Here is a 25,444-nt window from a genome sequence, read left to right on the forward strand (position 1 = left end):
TTACCGGCGATCGTTCGCCACAGCAAGTAGATACGAAATAGCGGCCGCAGTCGCGAAGGCTCGCTGCTCACGGTGAGATCGTGGTCTGTCGTGATCGAGAGCAGAACACGGTGTCGATTGTGATCGATCGATCGATCGTTGTCAGTGGTGGACGCGGTCGATTCCTATCGAGACAAGGAGAAGGTATACGAGAAACACGCCACACGTGTGAACGTACAGTTTGGATCAGGGCCTGAAAAAGAATTCTGCATGAGTTCGAGACATCGTTTCCTATCGATTGTTTTGAAGATTCGATTATAGATTGATAATTGCATTCTATAACGACCAATCAAATGCGTGTGAAATAAAATACCGCGAAAATTACCGGTGCGATTCTGCGCGGTGACAGCTTGTGATTCGCGTGCAACGAGTCAATATATTAAATTCATTTTGTTGTATTAAATTCAAAAATATAAAAAAAATATTAGGAAACTGAATAAGTTTGATTATACTGAGTGATTCTGGATTGTTCTAAATTGAATTGTTGATGTGATGTACGATCGTGGTGAGGTTAAGCGGATGTTTGTTATTTGGTACAGGACAGAATAACTTGAAGTGCAGGACGAGTGAATCCAACGAACAATAATGATTTTATGAGAAAATCTACAAGGAATGCTTATACATTTTGTTGGATCTATGTAGTTGCAATATCGAAAGGATAATTGTGAACAAGAAGAAATGGAGAATCCTTGAAATATTTAGGTGAGATTTCCTTTTTTTTTTACGTTTGTTGCATATCTTCCATAATTTTATCGATATGATACGATAATTTTAATATTGTAAAAAGATATTTGATTGTTTAATTATTAAAGTATCTATCATATAATTATAATTATTAAATTATCTATCATAGATAGATAATTATGATATTGCATCTTAAAATCTCAATAATTTTTACGTAATTAGTTTCTCAAGGAATAATGCATTTTTTTAGGTTAACGTTTTCTTGCGTTAAAAGTGTAGGAAAAAAAGTTTGTTATTATTTAAAATTATTCTGAAATATATTTTTTTGAAATTTATTTTTAAAATTATTTGAAAATTCATTATTTTGAAAAAATTCAATACAAATATCTTATTTAAATAGAAAAATGAAAGAGGGATGAAGACGAATATGTTAATATAAGAATATGTTCTATCGTGAGAACGAATAGCTGAGTACACACGTGCTGTTTACAATTCATGTTTTCAAATTTGCTATTCAAAACGATATTTTTCTTTGTTAGATGTTTTGTTGTGTAGTTATAAATGATCAAAGTAGATAAACAACATTTATGATGATACTATTTCATATCTCTTGTGTAAATGCAAATATATTTTTAATAATTGAATTGCATTTTAAAATCGTTTACATATAATTTTGTTAAAATTTTTTATCTTACGGTTTTATTAAAAATAGAGGACATTTTTTGAAAGTTTTAATAGATTTGTTTGTCGATTTTATAATATGGAAGATATGATTTTATACATAATGAAAGGTTAAACAAGAGATTAATTATTATTCAAGATTGAATAATAACGTCATTGGAACTTGCCGTTGTTTTTATTTAAAACGCATATTTTTCATCGTAAATGATAATCATTGATTATCAATAATTAGCATTTTAATTAAAAAAATATTATGATGAAAAAAATTATTTTATAAATTAAATATGTAAATATATGTATGTATAAATATATAATACCAATAATATTGAAACAAATGTATTTATATTTTATCTGTTCAAGTTAAATGTTTTAACAAAATATTCTTATCACAATAATCAATATTATACAATATTATTAACATATGTTATTATAATTAAGTAAATAAAATACTCATTTAAGAATTATTTTTCTACTATACAATCTATAATTTTACTTTAAATTGTAATTTACAGATATGCATAGTATTTTAAACTTTCGGTAATATTCAATATCTATATATATATATATATCCGCACTAAATAGCAACTAACATAAAACTAACCTATATTCGAGTTACACTTGACCGTAATAATAAAAGGTAAATAACTTTCAACAATTCTTTCATATGTTTCGACCTTATGGAACTGATCTGTTAGCCACTTGGCAAAGTAGGCCTCCATTCAGGAAGTAGATTTACCATCGAAATCGAGGTGCACGCATATACACGAGCCACACGTGAGGCTACTGTTCGAACATTGCATATCGACTTACCTAACGCGTTATTTAACCTCTCATTGCATTAAACGTTGGGTTATGTTTCACCGAAATCCTATTCGAATTGTTCGCAGTGATCGATGATCGATGCTCGATATTTAATGCTCGAATAGGATTTAATAATCGATTGTTACAGAGAATTAATCTGCATTTATATCGAATGTACTTAACCTATGTGCGTTGTCATATTTCAAATAATAACGAAGGGACAATATACGAACATATGATGTCGATCGTGAATGAATAATTTTAATCACATATTTTGTTATTATGAAGGAAATAGTGAATAAAATATGAAAGAATGTTAAAAAAATTATATAACAAGTTTTTAAAAATTTCACAAATAATGCAATGAATGATTCGAATAAATTTTAGAAATAATAAATTCGAACTATATAGTGAAACTATATAGTTATTCAAAAGAACGAACCTCAAAGTATTTATAATAGCAATAATTACTAGGCTGAAGAGCCTTCTGAAAGTTGGATTGCGGCAATTCAGCCTTGGTCTCGTTGTGCTTAGGGGATTATTAGGCTCATTCGTTAACTGTGTATCTTCGTATAAAATGATTTCGATGTCGTGAATATCCAATATTTGATCAATAAAAAATTAAACTATAATATTTTCTTTTATAATGCAATATATTCTAATACATTTTTCTTGCAATTTTGTATCAATTAATAAAAATTAATACTTTCAAAATTAATTCAAAATATTAATGTATACATATTTTGGCTCATGATTTTTAAATAATAATGATGCAAATGATGATGATTGTAATAATCATATCTGACAAGAATATATGAATGTCTAGAAATAAATTATTAATAAATTTGATTGTTGTTTGAACACATGTGCTTAACACGTGCAAAAGCAAGGATTTTGATTTATGTTGCAATATACAGATGTTCAGATTTATATGAAAGCTCTAATTTATATTAATAGTTCAACAAGATGCGAGTAAAATAATCTTACTTAAAGAGAGACACGAATGGAATGAACAAAATTGGAGCTTATAAAATATAATAAAAAATAAGTATAAATAAACCTTTATTACACTTTCAACTGACTTGTTTAGAAAATACGATAACTTAAACGGATTTAATTACAGCAATCTAATTAATAGTCAGTTCGGACTTTCAGTTGATTTCATAATCGAATTTAAAATTTTCTGGCTATTCCACTGCTCTCTCTATTTTACATTTTTGTTTTACATTGCATTGTTGACTTGCATTATCTTGAAATGAGTCTAAATATGAAATAATTCGATTAATTATCGCGAGGATCGTTGATCGAAAGTTGCTTAATGTACAAACGAATTTCGAAATAGAGGTCAAATTTTTCGAAATCATTCAAGGATAACTTTTGCATTCGTTTTGAAGGTGAATAAAATATGAGTCAGGGTCGAATGTCTATAAAATTAAATGTCTATAAAAGAATTTTTTCCTTTTTTTTTTTACTGAAAAATTAAAAACACGCATAATTTAAAGAAATATCGAACAAATATGATACATAATTCATAAAATAAAAACATTTTATTATACAGAGATCGATTCACGTTGAAGAAGAGGAGCAATTTGTTTGGTAATCAATTATCACGATAAATTTTATTACACTTCTCTATAGCAGTTCAACTCGATTAGGAAGGTACTCGCGTCATAATAGAAATTATCCCGTTGCTCAATAGACAGAATATTTAGAACGTGTTAACGATTTCGGTGTTCATTCGTGTATAAAATCGTGTTTGCTATTCTTACGTAAAAAGAAACAGAAGGAAACAAAATTACAATAGAACAATGAATCAGCGATCTGTGAAACCTTATTAACTCAAATCGATTACAAGAAATTTCTATCTCGTTTACCAAATTTTTTTCCTTGACTTTCAAATTTTCTCAGCTCAGTAATACGAAACATATATATATATATATATATACACGTATATCGCAAATTCTATCAATGTTCCTTAAATCAATCCACAAAGATCATACAATCTCTTTCATTTGCACCACGTGTACAGCTACAATAATAAAACCATAACGAATCTAAAAGAAAAAAAAAAATCACGCAGTCCTCTAGTCACCGCTAGCTTATTTAATTTCCTCCTGGAACAAAGTATAGTTTATGAGTCAGCGATAACTAATCACAACTGAACCACCGTTACGCGGGTTCTTTAGAATCAACAGGTTGCCCCCATCGATCCGTAGATCTCGCGTAGATACGCAATGCTCGCAGGTGTAACACCCTTAAAGCGAGAAGGAAAAAACTGGCTGTGAAAAAAGCGCTGTATATTCTTTTTTTAATCACTGGTATCGCGCGACGCACGCACTTTCCACGTGTATACAATAATATCATAATAACGCACGCGGTATCGATACACACGGATGTGTAGACGTTGCGAGAATATATGGGAAAAGCGATTTACAGAACGATTTACTGGCCACGTGGTACGATTGCGGGTGACCGTCCTTATACCACTTACCTAGATTTTCAACCAGGAACAAACGGCTCGAGAATAGAGACGGCAGGAGAACGACAGGATTTTGCAAGAAAAATACCAGGAACTTGTACTTTCATGCCGAGGTAAATCGACGACCTTACGCAGATCGAGATCGATCGATTTGTTCGTTATCCGTGAAATATCGATACTACATTTGTATATCCGTATATAACGATTATTAACGGTATAAATAGGAATTGGATTGGATCGTTTGTCATTTTATTTTTGACGTTATTATTATTTATGCGCACGTGATAATTTTATGGTGGATAATGGTTTAATCGGGTGTGCGAAGCGTTCATTAAGGAGATCGAGATCGTATGTAGAAATTGGTATTTGAACTTAATTAAATGGATCGGTATATCTTGATGCAAATTGATTAGGGGAGATATTTATGAACGTATGAACTTTAATCGGTTTTATATCGGATATTAATTGACGTAATAACGTTAATCAGTTCTGGTTGGTGATAATATAAGAACGTGACGTGTTCGATATTTTGTACTCGCGCGTTGCGCTCTTATCTATAAAAATAATAATACCCGTAAAAAAAATAATTATTTATCTTTAAAGAAAATGATGTACAAACACGTTCCTCGAGTTATGTTTATGAAAAAGTTGTTTATAAAATTTTTGAAAAATTATGAATTGAATATCAAAGCAAAGAAATCTTGATTCTGTGTTATTTTTCTCCGGAAGAGAGAAAAAAAACGAATTGCTCGCGTGATACAACGAGCGACGAAGATTGAGAGAGGAAAATTAAAGGAATCGTATCGTAGGAAATATTTTTCGCAGCTCGCTCAGCTGTTACGTCGCGGCAAATCAAGTATTAACCGCAAAATTGTTGCCCAACGATGAAAATGACTCGAGGTTAATGTCTCAGACCCATTCACGCCGCTCGCACAACTCAAGAAAGCATTGTAATCATTATTTCCTCCGCGCTCAACGATTATCCAGTATTCAAGTGAAGCAACGTTTTGGTGAACTCGTTACGATGTTGAAAATATTATTACATACTCCACGAGTATGTTATTATTGTTGTTATTTAAATTTTCTCTTCGATTTGCATCGAATCAATTTTACTTTTTAAAAATGCAAAAACTGTTTCCTACAATTATATCTGTAACAATATATCCTGAAACAATGTTCACAGTTTACCATTACTGTTTGCTCTTAATAATCGCTTCCCTTAGCCAATGATTAAATAAAATTAAAATTTGCAATAAACTTCGTGAAAATTATCCACCACTTGCGTTATTGAAAAAAAAAAAGTATAAATCCTTTTCCGTTATAGTTCGAAGAACTGTTAACCTATATTAGTCATCTGGTTACATAAATTGCATCCTTATTTTCATCATCATATATTTATTATTTTTATTATTTCATAATTAATTAAATCGAGAATTAACGATCGTTTTTCATTTACATTGTTCCCTTCTGGTAACAAACTTTTAACAACTCTCAAGTTTACACAACGTTTTCTCGAAGAAGATTGAAATAACTTAGGTTGAAAGGACTTACGAGCGCGTGTATACGAAACCGTTTCCTTCGAAACGTTCGGTTCTGAAAGGCTGTTATAGCCATTGCAAAATCATCTGCCCGTGTGTTCCCGATGAAAACGTGACCACCGACGCGATCTTCGCGATTGGCTTCTCACGAGATATTCGCTTCTTTGAACAGAGAGATATATGGCGCAAGACGATCGTCGATACGCGAGAAATATCGCCGAGTTGATAGCGAGGGATATCGCAAGCATCTTCGTGCAAATGTCACGAGATATGTCGCGTTGAATAGACAGCGTTGTGTTATTCATTCAACCTTGCGGGAACATCTTTCTTTTTATTCTGAATATAATAACCACTGGTTGGCCACTGCAATGATGTTGCAAAACTCGGTAAACGCGTGAAATTGCACGGAGGGAGATTGTAAAAGATCTTCGAGGCGAAGCAATGGAGATGCGCTTGAAGCTTGTTCAAGGTCGACGAGGACTTCTTTTTTGGCAGAAATTTTTTTTCTAGATATATAAATAGCGCCATGTCTGCCTTTTGATATTGGAATTCTCCAATGTGCACTAATTGTTTTTCATTGTCTTGCGAAGAATACTGATCGTTTCTTTTTTTTTTCTCTCTCTCTGATTTTTTAAGGAAGAGATAAAAATGTCTATCGAAGAATTAATTAAATTTCAAATAATAAGTAATTTAAATTAATTTTAAAAAATAAATGATAAATATTCTTTATTTGATACTTAAATTTATACTTTTTCTTATATTTCTTTGATTTTTCTTCATCTTTAGTAAAGTTATATTCCGATTTCCCCTAAAGCAATTACTTATAAGGGTGTGTACAAGGAGGGAAAGATTTTTTTCTCCTCGTTGAGAAAGAGTCAAAACGGCCGAGTGTATGGATGCATGCAATTCGCGGGAACGAGGTGCTCTTATACCGTACGGTTCTAAAGATACACTTAAAATGCCTCTTTAAATGCCAGGTTGATTCCAGAGGATGTAAAAGGAATACGAATATTCTTCTTTTCGCTTGTCATGAAGTAATGACACAGCGGGGAATCATGATTGCCTGTCGTCTATCTTCAAAAATGGTTGTACTCGTTTCGAGGACGAAACCGATTTAAAAAGATGATTTATTAAGTTCGAAACGTGGAATAATTCTTCTATAATTCAAAATTGGAAGAAAATCACAAAATAATTTTTCTTACTAATCAAAAAATTGTATTATTTTTTCCACTTATTTATCTTTTTCACAAGAAATCATTCTTCTTCTTGATATCTGCGTAATTAATTTTTTTATATATAAAACATTTGTCGTTTCTTCTTTTTAATCTATTTTTATTCTATTTTTCTCATAAACAACTTGTACGAAACGAATACGTAATATAATATTCATTAGTTTCTAGAAATCCAATAAATTATGTATCTACGTTATTTAACAATGCGGTTCGATTTATCGCGATGAGACGTACTGCGTGAAGTTGCTAACAAATATCACGGATTCATTATCAATCAGTTGTATAAACGTTGCCGCGCTCAATATTGACGTATATGTGTAATTCGTGCAAACGTAGTGTGTCGTAAATACAAATTGTTAAAATGCTAATGGATTACGGTTCGGTTGGCTATAGATAACATTTGATATTCATCATATTGATTGTTGCAATGCAGTAATATAGAAGTGTAAATTCGTTTATCGTGAAACATTTAACGAATGAGTTAATAACTCGTTCAAATTTATTCACTTTTACTCGTGATATTTATCCAAAATATATATATATATATATATATATATATATGTATATATTTGTTTGTTCGTCGATCTATTAATAGTAGGCATCGTTCTTATTATACGATAATTATAAGGAAAACGAGATTATAACGAGACGTATAAAAATAAAAGATCTAAATATCGATTGTAAATATTAAAAAATTTCATAAATAAAATTTGTAAAGTTAAATTTATCAAAAAAATAAATATGTAAAATCTTTTATCGATTTAGATCTTTTGATTAAATAAGTTTTATAAAATATATTTAGAAAAAATTTTAAAACATCATGTAATTTAATTTTCATCAACAACAATTTCAATCAACGTATTTTTAATGGTCATTTCTGGAACGTTTATGAAAGAAGTTACTAAGGTTTAACGCAAATGTCGCAAACCACAAACATGAGTAATTTAATAAGTGAACTGCTCCAGTTATCATTGTAATAGAGAGCAATTAACATGGTCGCGTTCCCGAGTTTGAAACCCGGGCCTCTGTTTAGACTTGTTTCTCGTTTGTAAAATATCTGTAATTTGTCTTGTCGTCCGATAAAAGGAACATTTACTTTTCAAGACCGCTTTTGCCTCGCAATTAATTTACATACGTGCGTCAGTCCAATGGAAAATCTCGGTTCAGAAATCTCTGAATTTTCTATTCTTTTAACGAAGAAGTTGAAGATTTATTAATTTTCAATCAATTGCATTTCATTCCGTATAAATTTATCGAATAAATTATTATTCGATTATTATATGGAAGTTTGATGAGAATAGATATTGTGATTTCTATAATTAACATTGGTGGATTACTGATGACCTGCGGTTTATCGTAATTGTGAAATTTTCGTTGGATAAAGAAGTATATTTTCTTGTATATAAGGATAAAAAAATATTAAAGTATAATTATTTAGCGCAATTAAGATTATTAACGTGTTGCTTAACACGTTTGCTTCGAGTGATTTTTTATCTTAAAAATATAATTAAAATTGAATCGATAATAATGGAAATTTTATCAAATTTTATTAACATTCTGAAGAATCGATAATTTCTAATGAAAATAGTTTTCTTGTCATATTAAAAAATGTATAAAGAAAAAAAAAATTATTGATTATTTAAATCGGGATTAAATTCTACAATTTTCATTATTGTTCGATAGATTTTAAAATAAACAAATAAATAACTGAAACTATTTAAATGATACACGTTATGCAATGATATGAATATGCATTCGTATGATTCCATTTCAAATATTGTATATATATATATTTCTTTTCCAACAATTTATTTCATATAATTTTGAATTATATAACGTTATTAGTATTATTTATTTATTTTTTTATAATAAAAAGAAAACATTAAACCAGAACTCAGAAAAATCAAAATCACTTAATATATATAAAAAAAAATTCATAGTTTATCAACAAGTTATGCTTTTTTCAATAACATAATTTATATTTTATAAACATATATTTTTGCGTAATCTTTGATTATTAATTTATAATAATTTATCTTAATAAAGTATAAAGTAGATATCGTAATAACTTTTGAAACTCTATAAGAAAGTAGGAAGTAATTTTCTTTTCTTTGTAAGCAAGGATGTAAGAAACTGGTTTTAAGTGTATAAAAAAGTTATTAAAAAAAAAAGGAATATTAATTCAATTATTTTTTTTTTTTTATTGATTCTATGTATAAGTTTCAATTTAAAGGATATACTGATATTTTCTAAAACTTTAACATTGTACAATTATTCACAAAGGAAATAAAACTGTAAATTCTGCAAATATTTATTGGAAATTTCAGTCAACGATACTTCATAAGTAATATTTATTATGCATAATATATTCCTATAAGTTTTTAATTTCACTCATTGGAAAGTTAATGTTTTATAGATCAAAGTAATATTCGATATTTCATCACAACTGGTTCTTTCTACTATATTTTTCAAAACCTGTTCATAATTTAAATATATTTTTATATTTTCATAATTTAAAAAATCATTAATCATTTCTTTGTTTTTATAAATTGAATTTGTAATATAAAAGAATATGTTTATATATATATATATAAAATATATGAACGAATAAAATAAAATAAAATATCGAGTTTAATTCAATGTAGAATCATAAAGGATTAAGAAAATCCAATTGACAGATTTATCAATTTATCAATTTATCTGATTTTATAAATTTTTCAAATATTTACAATCAATCTTCATATCACCGACAAAAGAAATATTACAAAGATATAATCGAGCAAACAATTAAGTCGACACCGCGAGATCGTTCGTTTCAATAGAATTAGTGCAACAAGTGTGTAGTGGCAACAAGTGCGATGGTGATTGGAACGGCAACGCTGCTGACTCGCGTTATCTTTTGCTGTCTTGCAACAAACAGTCAGTGACCCATAACAATTAGTTTCATGGGGGAAAGGACAAACTCTACAATGTAGAGGGGAATGTTGATTAACGGAAGTCGAATAAACTTGCGTGATCCGGTAGGGTAAATCCATCTCGATTTCTTGACCCTCGGTCTTCTCTCTTACGCTGTAATTTGTGCGCGAACAATAGACATCGAACTTGTTACTTTGATTACGACGATAATTGAGAAGTTTACAACGAAAGTAAATCGTATAAATTTTTCCCCAGGGGAAGAGAAATTATTTGAAAATATTTTAATTTTTCTTCATAATGATATAACAATTTTATTAATAGAAAAAAATCTTGAGGAAAGAAAAATATTATTTATTAGTATTATTGAAAAAGGAATAAGTATAAAACTGTACATAATAATATTTATAACCGAGAATTATGATAATATTAACATAATAATAATAATAAAAAATAATAAAAATAAACATGTACATTGATGTATATCTATATATAAAATTTTAATGGGTGTTATAAAATCACCGTGCCTATCAACGCGACATCAATCTAACGACATAATAACACAACGATATCATTCAATAACATAATAATACTAACATGATAATATACGCGATATAATTAATAATATCAGCATATTTATTGCGTATATATTAAATTATAATGAACGATAAAAATGTCGTTTATGTCGATATATACATACTCAGTTAATTCGTACATTCAACTCTACTAAAATTCTATCCCAAGCACGAATGCAATTTATTGAATCATTCATTTAATGAATTATATTATTGATCGGATATATAAATAAACTTGTACTTGATCACGAATCTGTAATATTCGCCAAAAAACTCACGTTGTATTCGTATTACAAAATCGATTGATGATCCTATGAACGAGTAGAAAATAACGGTATTTGCGAAATTCTACGCTGTTCTGTGGGTTCGTCATGTTCTCTCTCTATATATATATATCATTTAACGGATGTCAAACGATGAATGTGACTGACGATCGAATAAACACTAGGTCCGTTTCGAAAGAACGAAGCATACGTGCGCGCGCAACTGGCGCGCCACAGTGCACGCCGGTAAATGATGGTGTGAACGCGTGCGCGATCATTTATACATTTCAAGCATATTAGTAACGTTAGCTGCGTAACCGTTACTCATAGAATAACCGTTGAGAAGAAAATTAATCGCACCCAGCTTAGACGACGGGACTGCGGATTTTATTTACGAATTACGTGTCTCCCTTTCTAAACCCGTCATATGATAGCAATGTAAGGAATGAAGAGAACACGTCATTTTCATCTGCACCCGTATTACGAAGGGAAGAGATTGATGTGTTCGACGTGGAGTGAAACACGCGCGGCATTGTTTCGTGAGATGGATCAAAGTAGTTTTGAAGAGAATGGAGGTTAGATAGTGGGTTAAGAAGTGTGTTCATAATGTCGTTCATAATGTAATGAATATTAATAATGGAATTGTAGAAATAATAACGAGGGCAATGAAAATAATTATAGTGCCAAGGAATGTTTTAATTTTTGTAATAGGTAAGCGACTATTGTAGAGGTTATTTTTAACTTAATGTGGTAAGAGGAAAAGTTTTTACGATTTTGAATTTTTAACAGTCTTCAAGATTCAACATGAATGTAAAAACCATAACCTTGAATTTCAAAGAGTTGATATAATCCCAAAAACCAAGAACTTTAAAAGATCTCACGAAATCTTCCATTATTCATGGCTTAACAGCATGAATTACACAGTACCCAGAAATATTGAACTCGGTGAATGAAGAATAAAGTCATTTGTATGAGATGTTGATGCCTGAAGTCGTTTACCTCAATTTCCAGGATTATCTATATCAAAGTTTATTAAAAAATCTTTTTAGTTTTTTTATTTCTTTTTCATTCATCATGATCTTTATTTATAAAAAAAAAAATTATAGGTAATTATACTTTATTTTAATTTAATAATTAATTTATAATTTCTTTAAAATAAAAGATTCAACGATTAAATTGATTGAATTTTTTAGATCAAATTCTTAATATGTCCTTGTTTTTAGTTACATTTCTGTGATTCAAACATATCGTTTTAGGAATAATTGGAGAGAATCATGCTGAATACAAAATTGATAGATCAGCAAATAACAGTCACGACATTAAACGTGTACGTGCATCGTGATTCACGAGCGGAATAATTGTAACAATCATTTATTACACTCCTTTCTTTATCTTTTTTTAAACCTTATATCTTAGAGAACACGATTCGTGTCTGTAAGTTTTGAAACTTGCATACGAATTACAGATTCGTAACTACCTAATTCCAATTTTGGATCACGCGGTGAAATCACGCGAACCAAGTTATAACCATAATCATAAATCACCGTAAAAAACGTGGAAAATGGGTGTGAGAAAGCTGGTAATTAAACGCAACAGATAATTTATATATATTTTTGAAATCACCTCAGTCTCTTGTCTTTTAAAAGGCAAAATTTCTATTATTTCTTATATATAAAACATTATATATTTTTTTATAATTACTTACTAATATTTAAAATAAATATCGTCAAAAATATTTGGATACATCATTACGATTATTCATACTTTTGTTGCTTAAATATCGTAGTCGTATTTTAAAAGACGAACATTTCAGCCGGGTGCATGATATCGCTTCCGGTGTCTAATCCACTACGCAAAGACCCCTTTCGTGATCCTGACGAGCACACGAACCCACTACTTAAATAATTCCTCCCCATTAAGTTCTGTGTCACGTACCACCTCGCTTCTTGTACCACCGACAACTGAATCGCAGCGTGCGCTCGATTGTTCTTTCAATGGTGTTTTTTATATACCGCGGTTATTCGTCACGTTATTGTCTCGCGCGCGCACACGGTAACATATCGAATTCGTTGCCAACAATCTCCTCTGCGACGATATTTCCCCACGAGAATACTTTTTGCATCTTCGACGCATCGTTTCTTCGACGAGGTACGACGATAAACATGTCGTGATTCCCACGATTCGAGTGATCTTCAGTGCGGTTAGGTGCTTTTTCGAAAATTATTGACAGGCGTGGATCACCAGTTGTTATGACGATTAACTTTAAGGTTTATTTCTAAAATAATTGACAGATTTTTTTTTTCTTTTCATTTTACTATCTTATTGTCTGATTGGAGAAAAGGAGTTTCGTTTTTGTGATTGATTTTGATAAAAAATTTTGGAATTTAGTTTAATTTTTTGATTACTGTACGTGTCTTTTCAGAATTGTACAATACAATTCTTTGGAAATTTTACATATTCTATAAGCTTCTTATATGTTAATAGAAAGGGACTTTCAACTTTCTAACTAATCAGCTGATTAACTATACACAACATTGTTTAAATAACTCTTTGAATGCGTAGCCATTGATAAATACGGAAGACATATTCTCGTGAAATGAGTGACTTACAAATTTACAGCTGCATGCATATATTTTCTTATAATTAATTTTATATAAGTGTTTCTTTTTTTTTTTTATCGATTTTTATTAACGTCATGCGTGTATTTTGACTTTCTCTTATATAACTTTTTCAATGAAACTTAAAAAAAACTTTTAAATATTCATGTCGCACAAATTTTATTCAATTATCCGCGTGAATAATTGAAAAACGTACTTCCTATCCTTTTATATACTGTTAAATCGTTAAAAAAATCTGAAAAAATTAAAATTTTGTCAATAAAAAATCGCTCTTATTTTTTTTTTTTCTATTAAAACTTTAATTTACGATACACATTATATAATAGGATATATGCAAATTCTTTTATCACAATATTGAAATTTCCCAGTAAGAAATTATACACGTATAAAGTCATTTATCTGGCTGTTATGACTCCCCCGTTCGTTGATCATTCGATGCATAATACATGTTACACAACATGCTTATATGCTTTTACCGCAGCATCGCGAGAATGAACGTGCAGAAGATATTTACGTTTGTTCAATTTTCAACGAAACTTTCTACGTTACGCTCGAACGAAAGTATTTGTCGCGTACCAATATTTAAGTCGAATTTAATTCTTGCTAAGTTTTAACGTTAATTTACGAAACTTAACATTTTTATTAACATTGTAATCGTCCACCGTTTAAATTGGCAAATTTCCCTTCCTCTATCTTCGAAATTCTAAAGAGAACATCAATTAGGTTAAATGCTCGAACAATACATGCGAACTTCACCTGTTTAGAACGTCCGTGAACTTCTAATCGCGGTGACAAGCCACTTTCATACGCTTAACGGAGAATGGCGAAAGTGGAACCTGTTCCACTTCCGTTTTGCTAATTTGGAAGCTTCACCGTCTTCGGGGCGGATGCATGTCGAGGAACACATTGTTTATTCCATTATGCCGTGCATATTGGCCGTCTTATGTCGAAAGCTACGTTTATGGTTTAGTAGGCGTTAAAGTAATTAAAATGTAATAATTCATTGCGTTGATAAAGATTAATTAAGCGTGATAAAAACTATATATTTTCTTCAATTATTAAAAATAAAATTTAATATCATCTCATTGATAATATAAATTGTTATTCTTTTTTTTTTTAATTGCAAATTTTCTTTTACAGAAATTTTCTATCTATATTATTGATTTAGTATATTAGATGTCAATATTGAAAAGCAGTTCGCTTTCACATACTTTTCCTTTTCCTTGCTTCGCATTAGAAAGATTGACAATAAGATGGCAAAGAATGAAGTCACTTTGCCGTCAGTTCTGTACGGTGAATTCTTTGTTGCAATCTTATGAATATGTATGGAAACTTTCGTTTGCCACGCTGTAACTGGAATCTGGGTATGTAGAACGATCTTCCTTTCGAGATAAATGGACAAATAACTTCCTATTATGTAAGCGTAGATGTGGGTGTATACAGCTTACTTCCATACACACATTTTGAAAATGCAGAATATATAAAATGCATATATATATTATATTATAATTTTGTAATAAATATAATATTCATACAGTTACAGTAAACAAAATTATGTATATAATAAATATATATAACAATTTCTTAAATACTAATACATTGGGAAGCTGTTTCTTTTGTGAAAATATTGCATTTTATTAATCAAATTATTAATTAAACTATGCAAAGGAAATGAATTCGTGGCAACGGATTGCTTCATCACTTTACAGTGATTTCATCTTTGAGTTTTAATGATTTATTGTATGCAAAAATGCACTGATTGAATCTTTATGCGATGAGCATTAAAAATTCTTTTGATTTTTTGAAACAAAGATTGAAAAGCATCGTTTTTTATAGTTATATCCTTTGATTGTTCACGCTTTGTAAAATGGAAAACAAGTATATATAATCATGCGTTTCTTCAATTGCGAATCGAATTTGGAGGATATCCAAGGAACAAACATAACTTTGGTTGTTACGTGATCGAAAATAATTAACGACATTGTTATGAAACCTTGTTCTTCTTAAAACATTCTTATCATAATATAAAAAAAAAAAGGAATAGGTGAAGGTTTGACGGCGTAACCTTCGGAAAACTTTTTTAGTGATTCTATTACATGTTATTAGATTTTACTATTATTAGATTATAAGATTCTTTCTTACCATAAACTAATATTTTTCAATTTGAAGAAAATACAAAATAAAATATGAGATATATAATTTTCAATCAGAAATAAGATGACTATCTTTAGATTTAAAATAATGTAATTAACATTACAAATCTAAAATACTTTAGAATTAAAGCTTCATTCTCAAATACAATTTACATTCTTATCCAGCTAAATTAATTAAATCAAGAATGATTTATCTATTAAAATTAATTATCATCATATTAGAAATACAAAAGAAAAGTAAGATATATATCATTTCCAAGCTAACATTTTAATATTTTTTCCATATTGAAAGTATGTCACCTTTGACATTATTTTACCATAGCGGATGTTTGTCACGTGAATAGTGGTAAACATTTAGATATTCACACCGATATCCGAATATCCATCTTTCTCATTTTACTTTTACATTTAATACACTTGTTATTATCACTTTATCTTTATACACCTATTAATAGATCTTTTTTTTTTTCAGATAGACCAACTCTATCGATGCATTTACTCCTTATTAATTGCCTTTTCGATTCAATTCAAACGATCGTTGAAACTGAATCGGCAATCTCGATCGAACGAGCGATAGATAAAGCATTGAAATTCTTTCGATCGAAACAACAAAACGTGTCGTGATCAATGGGTTTCGCGTAAAGTAGTCGTTTCTTATCCGGCGTGAGAAAGAACAATGGGGGAACAAGCAATATTATATCTCGCTCACGGTTATCAACACGGAAGTAAACCGTTCGTTCGTTTGGTTTTCATTGTCAAACGCACTTCACTTCGGTGTAATATACCGTTAACGCGGAATAGCGCATAAATCGCAGTCGCCGTGCATAACGATCAATCGTGTCGCGTGGACATTTATCAAGATGTGCACGGGCCTCGCGTGCACGCGGCCAACCGAGACGAACGAGCGACCGTTTCTTCTAGATCCTCCTGAATCCATGAGAAAACGCGGGAAAATAAGAGGGATTAAACCGAGGATCAATTAGTCACGCAATATGAGCGCGGATATATGCGAGAATGCGTGCAATGAGAATTCACGCATAAATATTTAAATATTTAGGATTTTCGAGTCTTCGAATTATTCGCGAGTATATATATATATTTGTTGAATTATCTATCCATAATACAATTGAATATTATTGTCGTCTCGGATAATTGTATCCTATTGCCTGGTAATTTATATTCGCTTGTCTTTGAGGAAGAATGGGGAGAATAGATAGATTTGTAAATTGATAAAAATATAGGAAGATGTGTTAAATGATCCTCCTATTATATAATAATTGTTGTTTTAAAAATATCTTTTATATTCCCTTGCAAATATACAATTTTATTTTTTTTTTTTTTTTCAAGAATTCATCAGGCAAAATGATGAAGAAGTTAGAAATGACAAATGTTTTTTTTTTTTTAATATCGTTAATATATGTATATTTATATATTCGTAATTTCAAAATCATTTGAAATTAATAGCTTTCTTATTTATCTATTGACAAATATTTTTACAATTTTAATATCGCGTTTATCACGAATTAGACATTTATGAAGGCTTAGGATTCACACAATGAACGCTGTTACTGTAAAATTTTAGATAAAAAGTCATAAATTTTCTCTCCGTGTGTCAGCACACATTTTCTATTCTCTCGTCTCGCGTATGAATTTCTAAAAAGGTTAAAATACTAATATTCCTTGAAAAACTTGGCAAACATTAATTATTATAGCACCGGGATCGGTGCCTATCTCCACCGACCGCCTCTCCTAAACCGTTCGTAAACCGCTCGCCCGGCCAGTGGTGTCTTGCAATGCTTGGAGAACCGCGCGTTAGAGGAAAGTGTCCGCCCGGTGGCCAGGTGGGGATGAAGGCCGCAGTACTGCAAACGCCTCGACGATGTGCACCTAGACCTACAAAACAAGATAACTCGCGGCGATTTACCGGCGACTCGTTGCGTTGCACTCGCGGATCCGAGACGTCGATAGACGCCACGAGTCGAGAACGCGAGACGCGTGTTTTCTTCGTAGTGTGTGTGTGTGCGTGTGTGTGTGTATGTGTTTGTGTGGATTTGTTTTTGTGAAAAATCCAAGTTTATGTCGTAGAGATTCATAATAATATAATTAGGGATAAATATCTATATGTTCACAATTATGAGATTAATAATTTTCTTGAATCGTTCTTGATTTGAAACTGTGAACGAAACTGTCGATAGTGTTATAAAGATGTGAAGAAAATTCGTGTCATCTCTCACTGTCTCGAGAATCATTACCGTAAGACTCGATATTTTCTCGATAATTTTTATTCCTCTCTTTGTTCTAAATCGAAAAATGTAAGGATAATTTGAAAGAAAAATTATTTTACAGTTATTGAATAGAGATTTCCTCGATCGATAAGCGTTTTAAGATTCGTCGAACCAAACCAGTTTTTATTTATCGTAAAATACTATTAATTTCTTTCTTTCTATAGTTTAAATTGAAAAGGTAAAAATTCCCGATTTTATATCATTCACCCTTTCTCACCTCCTCGATATTCCACCTCGTTCAATATTCATTCTGAATGGAATCTTCGCCCCCCCCTGTTTCCAGGTGGTTTCGCCGCAGGCAGCCGCGAGAGATGTGGTCGCGCACGCGATTCTTGCTCCTGGCGTGGACGATCGCGTTGTTGGCCGGGATACGGTTGAGCAACGGGTCCCAGAGGCCGCGTCTCGGCGGCGCCGTGAACATCTTCAGCCGTTACGGTTACCTCAGCATCAGCATGAGAGTGGTCCCAAGGAACGACACCGAGACATGGATATTCCGTGAGCCGACGTTAGACGTTTTCAGGAATCCTGTCCCAATGATGGCCAGGCAACGGCAACAGACCGCTGTGTTCGATGGAGATTTCCATATGGAGTTTTGCGACAACGTTCGCCAACTTCTGCAAGCATACTTCCGGGACTTCACGTTCGAACGGCTCGAAAGGCCGTGGCGGGCGTTCAGCGCCAGCTGGTCCAAGGCGGCCATTGCCCGCCATTTGGGCATCAACTCGTCCTTCATCACGGGCGATCATTGTTACGTGTTGGTACGTGTTGCCAGATTCCGCGAGAATCAGAAATTGGCCGGTACCGCGGAAACGATGATCCTAGACGAGGCGGTTCTCCGTGAAACGGAGAACGTTACGGTCGGTGATACGGCGAGTGTAGTGCGATTTATCAAACACTTTGGATCGCATTATATCGCCGCTTACGTCACTGGAAACTCTTTGTATCAGGTAAGAATTGTAATTCTAATAACTCGGATCTGTATGAATTCGAGATCAAGTATTCAATCGAGTATTATATTTGAATATTTATTTTTATACGAGTATATTTGTAAGTATACGAGTATATATCGAAGATTAGAATTATTGTTTGTCTAACTCGGATCTGTATGAATTCGAGATCAATCGAGAATTGGAATTATTGTCCAATTCGGATCTATATGAATTCGAGATCAAGTCAATCGAGTATTATATTTGAATATTTACTTTATACGAGTATATATCGAAGATTAGAATTATTGTTTATCTAACTCGGATCTGTATGAATTCGAGATCAATCGAAGATTAGAATTATTATCCAATACGGATCTATATGAATTCGAGATCAATCGAGGATTAGAATTATTGTCCAATACAGATCTATATGAATTTGAGATCAAGTCAATCGAGGATTAGAATTATTGTCCAATACAGATCTATATGAATTTGAGATCAAGTCAATCGAGGATTAGAATTATTGTTTGTCTACCTCGGATCTGTATGAATTCGAGATCAATCGAGGATTGGAATTATTGTCCAATTCGGATCTATATGAATTCGAGATCAATCGAAGATTAGAATTATTGTCCAATACGGATCTATATGAATTCAAGATCAAGTATTCAATTGAGGATTAAAATTATTCTTTGTCTACCTTGGATCTATATGAATTCAAGATCAATCGAGGATTAGAATTATTGTCCAATTCGGATCTATATGAATTCGAGATCAATCGAGGATTAGAATTATTGTCCAATATGGATCTATATGAATTCGAGATCAATCGAGGATTAGAATTATTGTTTGTCCAATTCGGATCTATATGAATTCGAGATCAGATCAATAGAGATTATATTTGAATATTTACTTTATACGAGTATATTCGTAAGTATACGAGTATATATCGAAGATTAGAATTATTGTTTGGATCTATATGAATTCGAGATCAATCGAGGATTGGAATTATTGTCCAATTCTGATCTATATGAATTCGAGATTAGATCAATAGAGATTATATTTGAATATTTATACGAGTATATTCGAATGTATATTTGAATATTCATATTGTTTCTAAAATGCTTGCGCAAGAGGGAAGATTTTATTGCATAAAATTTATTACTTCAAGATTTATTTCCGAGAATTTCTACCTAGAAATCATTAAATCAAACGTTGCAAAACATCATCAAAGAAATTTTCTCTTAATAATTGTTTTTCCTATACAATCGAAATTATACTCTGAAACATTATGATGATAAACGGCAGCAGATGTGATGTGTTCTTCTATCTACATTTTATCAATATACAAAGACTTAAAGACTAGTTCAAGGATTTGTAAGTAGAACAGTGATACCGAAATGTACACTGGTTGAATTAACGACTATCAAGAAAGACTTATTGAAATAGAAAATATTCCAAAAAAATCGATATGCTTATGTAGATAATTTTATTTATATCTATTTATATATAATAATTTTTCTCTGAAGTTATCTTTAATTATTCCCTGTTTAATATTTTAATATTTTGAAGAATGCATATTTTTCGTAAGATAAATTGTGTCCTTGAGATATCGGTGTATAATTTTCCTTTTTTTTAATATAAAATAACTTTCTCTCCTTAATTTTACGATCGTGTATTTTAATAAAATTAAATAAAAAAATATTCCTTTATACGTACCTGTATTTACATGATATATCCGTTTCAGGTGTTCGTGTATACACAACAAGCGTATCTACGTATCAAAGAACGATTGAAGACCCGTGGCGTAGCAGATCTATCGAATATCGAATTGAACAACTACTTTTCACCGTGGTACGCGGAGCACATGGGCTCCATACAGGCAGCGAGCGGAAATCGCACCGTCGAGTCATGGGCGGTGGAACGGCTTCGAAACCAATATTACATTTTCTCATACGCCAGTTTGCTGAAATTACATGGTGATGCGATGTTGCTGAAGCAACTGGATAGTTTGTTGGGTAACGAGGCATTACTGCAACTACAGCTAAAGACACTGGCGCCAATTTTCAAAGATTCACAACGACGCGAATGGTTCCTTGAGGTTATCGATAATTACTTTAAGTTATGGGAGGTGAATATGTGAAGTAAAAAAATACGTCCTGAAAGGAGAAAAAAAATTGATACACCTCCGTCATATTTACGTAAAATTACGTAAAAATTACCGTATCGTGTTTGAATGTGGCGGACCATGATATACATATGTACGTGTATTAGAAAGAAAAGATCGATGGCTTCGACATGGAAAGATCATTTGATTGTCGTAGAACGATTAGTGTTCGAACAGTCGTTAGTCACGGTCTGCTGGATGTTCACTATTGTTTCTCCGTCAAACGGACGTTAGAATTTAATAGAGAAACGCCCAACTACTATATTGTTATTAAATAAGTATTTATTAATATAATCGACGATAGAAAACATTTTTATACAAACGTTTTAAATATATATATATCATATATATATATCACAAGCAATTTTCGTAAAAATGACTGAAAAAAAACGCGATATCCTGTTCCTATGTTTGTCGATTTATTTTTCATATTGTTTCGATAATATATCTGTTGCATTTTCGTTTAAGCTCTTCAGAATAATATCAGCGACAAAAACAGAAATAGGAATCGTGATTTTTTTCTTTTCTCTCGCTAGTTTTCTTCTCGAGTGTGAACTTCGATAAATCAATTTCAATATTTTTGAAAATAAATCTACGTATTATATATTTTACAATATGTTTTATCCTTACAAACTTATGGACGTTATTTTAGCAGAGTTAAAATAAATTTGTGTGAGTATTCGAGTATAAAAGAACGGCTAGTTTCCGTTTTGTACGAGTAAGAAAAAGTTATATATTATTGGCACGGTAAAACTGATTGATGGAGTAAAATTTATAGGAAAAAATCAGTTTATTTTATTTTTTTAAATATTAACGGACTATATCTTTTAGCTTATTTTCCGACTTTCCTCGTTATCGTGAAATCATAACAATAAACATACTAAAAATACGTAACAAATTCAAAAAAAAAAAAAAAAAAATCAAGAACATTCAAATATATAATAATTTTTTAAATGGAAATTATTTGAAAATTAAGAAATACACGTAGATATTATAAGAATCAGTATTTTTATATGAAATCCGATTATATTATATATATAAAACATTCTGTAACTTTTCAATCAACAAGAGAAACTTGAAGAAAGTATACTTATTAATTTTTATAAAATTTTAATACATTATAAAAATTATTGCTTATCGTATAACACTTGAAAGTGCTTTTATAATATTCTACAAGATAGAATTATTTAAATGAATTTATTTTATATTATATATATATATATATATATATATAGAAAATTTCATAAAAATCGATGTATTCGAATTCTTCAAGCTTCTCTATAAATCAATATATCGGAAATAAATTGAAAACATTTAAGACGTTCAAAACTTTCGTCACTTCAAATTTACACATTTTCTATGGAAACGCGCAACAATTGTAAATAGATCAACCTATCTTCAGAAATATTGACTGTGGTAAGATTATTAAATTCTGTTAATGTATAATTATTACTTAGATTCAAAATTTAAATATCACATTGTCTATCCATTGATTATTAATTTAAATTTGAGATGAAAAAAAATCTCATTACTAATTGTGTTTCATAATTCAAAATGAATTTTTGTACATAAATCTTAATCGGTTTTTTTAAAGGTATGCAATTTTGCAGATGCTTCTTGTTCCCTACCTAATTTTCTTCCATTAACAACCAATATAACCGGAGTTTCGACGCGTATAGATTTGAAGTCAAAATCCTAGAAAAGAATATATTTATATAATCATTAATTTTAGAACAAGTATATATATAACATTAAAGTAATATTAACATTGTTAAGATAAGAAAACTTTTGATGAATCACGAATGGTTCGGGTATAGCAACAGAATCTCCTACAGTAACTCCACGACCTTTAGCAAGATTGTATACTGTTACAGCAATACATGTTTTTTCTTCATCAACAAGGCAAAAAGCGCTGAAAAGATTCGACGCGTATTTATGAATCTTATTGATAAATTTCTTACTTGTTTAACTGTTTTTACGTTAATATCGTTTAATATAAAAAATTTACTTACAAAGGTACACAATCAGTGTCTTGTATCCAACATACTACTTTTCCAAATATAACTTTCTCTGGATTTAATCCTAGGACTAAATCTTTCAATAATATTAAATCTAATTTTACAGTCTTCTGGCCGGATGTGAAAGAGCCACCTTTGTATGGTCCCAAATGTTTAACATCCAATGCCTACATTTAATCAGAAACCTATAAATATGTATAGGTACCAGCATCATGTATTAAGTTTATAAAATAGTATGAATCATCTTGAAATTATATTCCCATAGATAGAAAAAAAATATTGTCCAAAAAAAAATTTAAATACCCTTATCATTTGATACAATCTCTTCGGTTTTACTCTCCCACTATTGTTTACTGAATTTTGTACATCTTTTAAATATTGTAGTAATTCATCTCTTTTATTACGTGGTGTTTCCCATAATGGATCTAATAACATTGCTCTTTCAAAAGACTTTAATGCTAAACTATATTCTTCTTGATATTTTAAAGCCTAATGTGTATTTTATTTAATTACATTAGGAATTAGGAATTAAAATTTATATAAATTGTATTGAAAAAAAATAAAATGCTTACCACTGCCTTATTATGAAATAAATCAGGATTACTTCCTGCTACAATATCTTTTTCCTACAAACAATTTAAATGTTTACTATTAATTAATAGTTAAAAATTATTACAAGACTTACTGCTTGTGCATAGGCTGACATGCAAAGTCGTAAAATTGCAGGATTTTGTGCTACTGTAAAAAAGGAAGACAAATAAGCATTTCCTAATATTGCCCAAGAAATTCCATCTGTTGTATCAAGGCTAACTGCTTCTTTAGCATGTTCTACACCTTTTTGTATATTTTGCATTCGTTGTTCAACATTAACAATTGGTTCTTGTCTGAATACCATCGATAAATTTCTTAAGGATACTTTATTCTTACCCTATAATTTTTATGATTTAATTATATGATACATAATTATAAAAAATAATAAGATATATAATAATTAGAAAAAAGAATTTTACATGGCGTAAAGCTCCAACAAAACAATTTTTTGCTTGTTGAATGTCATCATTTTTCCAATAACATTCTCCTAATTCATTCCATGCTTCTACTAAATTAGGTTCTAATTTCACTGCTTTTGTTAATAATTCTTCTGCTTGAGGTATAAAACGTTCTGTAACATTTAAAGCTTTTCCTTTTAGATAATAATATTTTGCTCTTGATCCATCAATTTCATAGCCTTTACATTCATCAAATTTATTTAAAGTATCTTTCATCTCTTTTTCTAAATCATTATTTTTTTTAATGGCTTCTTCAATAGAATGATTTTCAAAATAGTGATCTCGAAAAAAATATAATGCATTAACTTTTTCCTAAAATAAATAGATAAAATAAATTTTATACAAAAATAAAGATAGAAATAAATTTACATGAAATTATATTTTCTTGCATTAAAACTTATTATTAAATAATAAGGAAATAAAGAAAGAAGGTAATTTATAGTAATCTTTTATAATTATATAATTCTATAAATATTTTTTCAATAAAAAAATATATGTTATAATTTTTTAAATTCTATTATTAAAACGGTATAAATACCGTCAATGCTACAATAGGATCTTCTTTAACAATGTTTGCAGATTTTGCTCCTGCAACCACTTTATCATCTATAATTGCAGACATTTTTTTTTAAATACTTTTATAAGCAACTTATTACAATAAACTCATTATGCGTCAGATATAGATGATATTTTTAATTCTATTCATAATTTATAATTATATACATGCAAATTAACGCTTAAATAATAATGTATAATCTATCATTCGAGAACTGTCAAAATGTTAATGTTTGCAGAATAATCGAAGAGGTTATATGATAATTTTAATGCTAACTAGTATATATAAAGTACTATTCACAATAATGTTAAATGCAATCAATATTAAGTAATTTATAGTTTTCAAAGAAAATAAAAATATTATTGCTTCGATTCTACAATTTTTCAATAATAATTATAATGAAAATAATTAAAATAATTGTTTTCAATTTATGGCTTTTCATATGTTTACGGTAAGCTTCGTTC

At 30.3% G+C, this 25,444-nt stretch overlaps 2 protein-coding genes across 4 annotated transcripts; one reads left to right on the plus strand and one right to left on the minus strand.

The window, feature by feature from the left end:
- The first annotated feature begins 1 nt into the window (after nt 1).
- LOC411173 (torso-like protein) lies at nt 2-22,277 on the plus strand. 3 transcript variants are annotated; one of them, XM_026441359.1, is made up of 3 exons: nt 2-741; nt 18,545-19,208; nt 20,938-22,277. In XM_026441359.1, exons 2-3 carry the CDS (start codon nt 18,573-18,575, stop codon nt 21,331-21,333), a joined length of 1,032 nt encoding a protein of 343 aa, XP_026297144.1. In that variant the 5' UTR covers nt 2-741; nt 18,545-18,572; the 3' UTR covers nt 21,334-22,277. The 3 variants fall into 3 exon arrangements, with proteins under 3 accessions (XP_026297144.1, XP_006565434.1, XP_006565435.1); XM_006565371.3 differs by lacking the exon at nt 2-741 and adding an exon at nt 13,050-13,353 and having other exon boundaries at nt 20,938-21,355; XM_006565372.3 differs by lacking the exon at nt 2-741 and adding an exon at nt 17,528-18,229 and having other exon boundaries at nt 20,938-21,355.
- An 83-nt stretch (nt 22,278-22,360) lies between these two features.
- On the minus strand, nt 22,361-25,230 carry LOC411172 (tetratricopeptide repeat protein 5). The gene is made up of 8 exons (XM_394646.7): nt 24,963-25,230; nt 24,386-24,736; nt 24,061-24,303; nt 23,948-24,001; nt 23,679-23,864; nt 23,370-23,542; nt 23,125-23,269; nt 22,361-23,052 (listed from the first exon to the last, which is right to left on the minus strand). The coding sequence occupies exons 1-8, from the start codon at nt 25,044-25,046 to the stop codon at nt 22,933-22,935; spliced, it is 1,356 nt and encodes a 451-aa protein (XP_394646.4). The 5' UTR covers nt 25,047-25,230; the 3' UTR covers nt 22,361-22,932.
- Nucleotides 25,231-25,444: the final 214 nt, after the last annotated feature.

The sequence above is a fragment of the Apis mellifera genome, linkage group LG6 (assembly GCF_003254395.2).
Source record: "Apis mellifera strain DH4 linkage group LG6, Amel_HAv3.1, whole genome shotgun sequence".
Classification (NCBI taxonomy): domain Eukaryota; kingdom Metazoa; phylum Arthropoda; class Insecta; order Hymenoptera; family Apidae; genus Apis; species Apis mellifera.

Excerpts from the sequence above, each read along its gene's own strand:
- LOC411173 (XM_026441359.1), top strand. The coding sequence starts at position 18,573 with ATGTGGTCGCGCACGCGATTCTTGCTCCTGGCGTGGACGATCGCGTTG. Across the intron at positions 19,209-20,937 it reads CTGGAAACTCTTTGTATCAG|GTGTTCGTGTATACACAACA; the intron begins GTAAGAATTGTA and ends TATCCGTTTCAG.
- LOC411172 (XM_394646.7), bottom strand. The coding sequence starts at position 25,046 with ATGTCTGCAATTATAGATGATAAAGTGGTTGCAGGAGCAAAATCTGCA. Across the intron at positions 24,002-24,060 it reads TGTCAGCCTATGCACAAGCA|GAAAAAGATATTGTAGCAGG; the intron begins GTAAGTCTTGTA and ends AATTGTTTGTAG. Across the intron at positions 23,053-23,124 it reads AGTTTTCTTATCTTAACAAT|GATTTTGACTTCAAATCTAT; the intron begins GTTAATATTACT and ends ATTCTTTTCTAG.